Here is a 4359-nt window from a genome sequence, read left to right on the forward strand (position 1 = left end):
CCAGGGAGGTGAGCTTTGTCCCCTCAGGGGCTTATGGTCCCAAGGTCGCTTACCCAGCCTTAGTCATGGGGGGGTTACAGCTTCTGAAACCAGGCATGGCAGTTCCCAACACAAAACCACCAAGTTTGTTCTGGCAGCTCCAGGGAACCAACAAGGGGCCAACAGAAAGGACAGTAAAGTGGGACATGTTTTTAAGCAGCCTGAATCTTGAGAGGGAAGCTGACTCTCCTCCCTCTGTCTAGAGTCTTGTATGAGAGAACACACATGGAGTGCATTGTGGGTAGAGTGGCACAGGGAGAGCCAGGGCTAAGGTACCAAAAACACCAAAACAGAAGAATTACAGAAAGGTAAGAATTTCAAAAGGAAGAGCAGTGCCACTGTATGGGGTGAAAGGATATGATTCCAATCACCTACCTCCAATTTTTCATTACCTTGTTTCTAAGTACTACTAAGAAAAACTTTCTATAAAAGCAGTACCTGCCTACCAAAAGCTGTTGTTTTACAGTGTCTATTCCAGAAAGATTTCAGCAAAAAGGTAAGAGTAAAGATGTCCAAAAATTCTCTCGTCCATAAAACAATGAGAACATTGGTGAAAAACACTGTTAAAATCAACATCTTCAGAATCACGGAAATTAACCAAAGGCTTTCAGCAATCCAAGGAGCACTTATTGAAGGAAAATAGCTGAATCTCAGTAAGAAGAACAAGCTTTGTGGCCTTCTAACTTGCCCTATTCCATCCCTACTCCCCCAAACTCTGGTACCTTGACAACCAACAGGCCACAGTCACTGTTAAAAGATAAAGGCAAAGAGAGAATCTTGAAAGCAGCAAGACAAAAGCAATCCATCGTTTAAGAGAGCTGATTTCTCATAAGAAACCATGAAGGCCAGAAGGTGGTAGAAGTATGTAGTCATAGTACTTAAAGAAAAAGACCATCAGCCAAGAACTCTACATCTAGCAAAATTATCTCTCAAAAATGAAGAAGAAATTAAGATAGTCCCAGATTTTTTTTTAAGTGGCAGAGACAATTCATTACTAGCAGACCAGCCCTACCAGAAATACAAAAGGGAGTCCTTCAGGATGAAGTGACTATACCCTAAAGAGTAACTCTAGTCACATGCAGAAATAGAGTACCAGTAAAGGCAATTGTATATGTAAGTATAAAAGACAATATAAATGAACTTTTGCTTGCAACTTTTTTCTTGTATCTGATTTAAAGGATAACTACATAAAGCAATACTTACATATCTGTGTTGATCGGCATAAAATGTATAAAGATGTAATTTGTATGATAAAAACAGTACAAGTTCCTAAGCACAGGAAGGGAAGGACTGGAACTGTACAGGAGTAAAGTTTTTTGTATACCACTGAAATCAAGTTGGTATTCATCTGGAACAGAGTTTTACAAATTAAAATGTTAATTCATACCACTAAGAAAATAATTTTAAAACATAATAAATAACAAGGGAATTAAAATATTACACCACTATGTACCTATTTAATACAAAGGAAGGCAATAATGGAGGAGCAAAGGAACAAAAAGACATGACATAGAAAACAGAGAGTAAAATGGCACATGTCAGTCTTACCTTGTCAGTAATTACATTGGCGCAAATGGATCAAACACTAAAAGGCAAAGAATGGCAGAGTGGATTATTTAAATGATCCAACTGTATGCTCTCTAAAAGACATGCCCTTTATTTTTTTCTATATATATTATTTACTTACTTTTAGTGGGGAGAGAGAGAGAGGGAGGGAAACATTAATGTGTGGTTGCCTCTCACGCACCCCTTACTGGGGACTTGGCTCACAACCCAGGCATGTGCCTGGACTGGGAATTGAACCAGTGACCCTTTGGTTTGCATCCCACACTTAGTCCACTGAGCCACACCAGCCAGGTCAAGACACACACTTTAGATTCAAAGATACAAATAGGCTGAAAGTAAACAGATAGAACATACCATTCAAATAGAGATTTCAACCATAATAACTGGAGACGTAACACCCCATGACTAATGGGGACTCCTAACAGTTACAGTTTCTCTTGAGCAGAGAATAATGTTCTGGAATGACACAGTGATGATTACACATTAAAGGTATTAAATTGTACATTTTAAAAGGGTTGATTTGATGGTCTGTGGAGAAAAAAAGTTCTACTCCTGCTCCTACGCTCTGCCATAAACACTCAGTTGTGGGGGAGGAGAGAAGGGTTTCCCTTAGTTCTGTTTCTCAGAACTGAAGAGGTGCATCCTCACCTTTAAATACATTTCATAGAAAGTAAATCAATATCTATTCAAAGCAGAAGGGCCTCAGAGTCACCTGGACAAGGCAAGGAATCTACAAGTCACTTGGGGTCAGTGTTTCCCCAAGTACATTCCATAAAGCACTTGTGCATCGGAACGGAGTAGATGGCAAAGTGAGTATGCTGTTGTCAGCTAAGTTTGGGCAACACCAGGTTAGAAGTAAACTGTTCCCTTTACTGCTAGGGCTTCTGCTTGTCTTCAGTGTGCTAGTGTGCACTGTAAAGCTTCAAGTTCAAGGTGTGGGAGCACCATTCCTCAAGCTTGTTTGGTAAGAATCAGAACACTGTCGGGACCTGTAAGAGAAACTGCCTTAGACCACTCTACTGACACATCTGAGAAAACCACAGGAGGCCCCAGCTGAAAAGCTACAGAAAGGCCCTGTTCCATGAGTAAAGAGAGAACATAGCTTCCTCTGCCCTAGAGAGCACATGAAGTCAAATAAGAAACTGGAACAGGACATAACCCAAGTCCAAAGCATTTGCAGATAGCTGTGTCTTAATCATCTTTAAATCCCCAGCACCAAGCACATGAGGCAAATAATTACATTCAATATGCTTATGAAATTAATGAATCCAAAAATAAAACTAGGAGAGACTCAAGCTTCAAAGGGATTAATTTGTGTATGAAAAGTGGCTTTTGGTCCTCTCGTTCAAACAGTGACTTAAGCTGGAAAACAGTATGGGATGCATCCCGCCATTGGTTGTTGAAGAGCCAGCAAGGAGGTAGGCATAAGGGCAGACAGCCCTCCCCAGTCTCGTCTCCTGGGTCTTCTGCCTGGAGAAGGCTGGCGGGTTGAGTTCCAGGTCTGATCTAACCTGGCTCTTCTTGTGTTCTTGTCCTCAGGCTGGGGTCATTACAGAGGCAAAGCTAAAGGACCTGACACCCCCCATGCCTGTGATGTTCATCAAGGCCCTCCCTGCAGAGAAGCAAGATTGCCGCAGCGTCTATCCTTGTCCCATGTACAAGACTTGTCAGCGGGGACCCACTTACGTGTGGACTTTCAAACTGAAGACTAAGGAGAACCCATCTAAGTGGGTTCTAGCTGGAGTAGCTTTGCTTCTCCAGATCTAGCTTCCTGCTGAGCCACTGAGAGAACGGAGCTGAGGAAGACTGCCTGAGGGACGGGTGGAGGAGGGGTGAACATAGACACGTAGAAAGACAAACACTCATAAGCACTCATGATTCTGTAGAATTCTTTTAGAGAACTTGGAGAGAAGAGCCTAAAGTGGGGTTGAGCTGGAAGAGCATGGACCTAGGAGTGAGGGGAGAGGCACTTCATAACTCTGAACCTTTCCTAATAAAGTGATTCATACTTAACTGTGCCTGGTCCAGTCTCTGAGAGTTGAAGTCATAAATGATCCTGAGGAGCCAAAGAGAAACAAGCCACAAACACTTGAGCCCTGGTGCTGTTATATGACACCACATGTAACAAATGTCTCTTGAATCCAGGAATAACTAGCAGTTTCTTGCCTGCAGGTTAATCTTTTTCAGTTCAGTCCTCCTCATTACCACCATCCTCCTCCCCTCACCAACAACAACAGTCAAGTAAGTGCAGGCAGGAGGTGGAATCTCAGTTTAGGAGGGCAGGACACTTCGGAGCATGTAACTTTTGAAGACAAGGATGAGTGCACAGGTTAGATATATGTGTTAATAAACCTCTAGATAGTACTATAAATTAGCTCAATACTACTGACTTCTTCTTAACACCTACAAACAAAATTAAATAATAGATAATTTTAAAGCACAGAACACTTTGGCAAAAATGATAGCCCACGTGGGATACCAGGATAAAGAAAGGCAGCTTGAGGTGTGCTAGAAGTGGCAGGTGGGCTCAGGAAGAGGACACCTCAGAGGCAGATTTATCTGAGGCCAAGAATGCCCAGCACTGGCCAAACTCTCACACCTGAGCACCAGGCTAGATGATAAACTTGACAGGTTTGTGTGAGATGATCTAGCAGCTCAACTACCATTTAGGGTCTTCTAGGAGAAAATGTACTTTGAGTTACAATCAATACTCCGTGGATACTTCAGACACAAATAAGACATGAATGACTCCAC

General features: G+C 42.2%; 1 protein-coding gene across 2 annotated transcripts in view; it reads left to right on the forward strand.

Annotated features, from left to right (window-relative positions):
* The window catches only part of DNAH9 (dynein axonemal heavy chain 9), a 336893-nt gene extending 333521 nt beyond the window's left edge, over window positions 1–3372 (forward strand). For both annotated transcript variants that reach the window (XM_045824289.1, XM_045824290.1), the window contains exon 69: window positions 3145–3372. In XM_045824289.1, coding sequence (XP_045680245.1) covers window positions 3145–3372 — 228 coding nt within the window. The remainder of the gene's footprint in view (window positions 1–3144) is intronic.
* Window positions 3373–4359: the final 987 nt, after the last annotated feature.

The sequence above is a fragment of the Phyllostomus hastatus genome, unplaced genomic scaffold, assembly GCF_019186645.2.
Source record: "Phyllostomus hastatus isolate PE091 unplaced genomic scaffold, TTU_PhHast_1.1 phas_scaffold_55, whole genome shotgun sequence".
In the NCBI taxonomy this organism is placed as follows: Eukaryota; Metazoa; Chordata; class Mammalia; order Chiroptera; family Phyllostomidae; genus Phyllostomus; species Phyllostomus hastatus.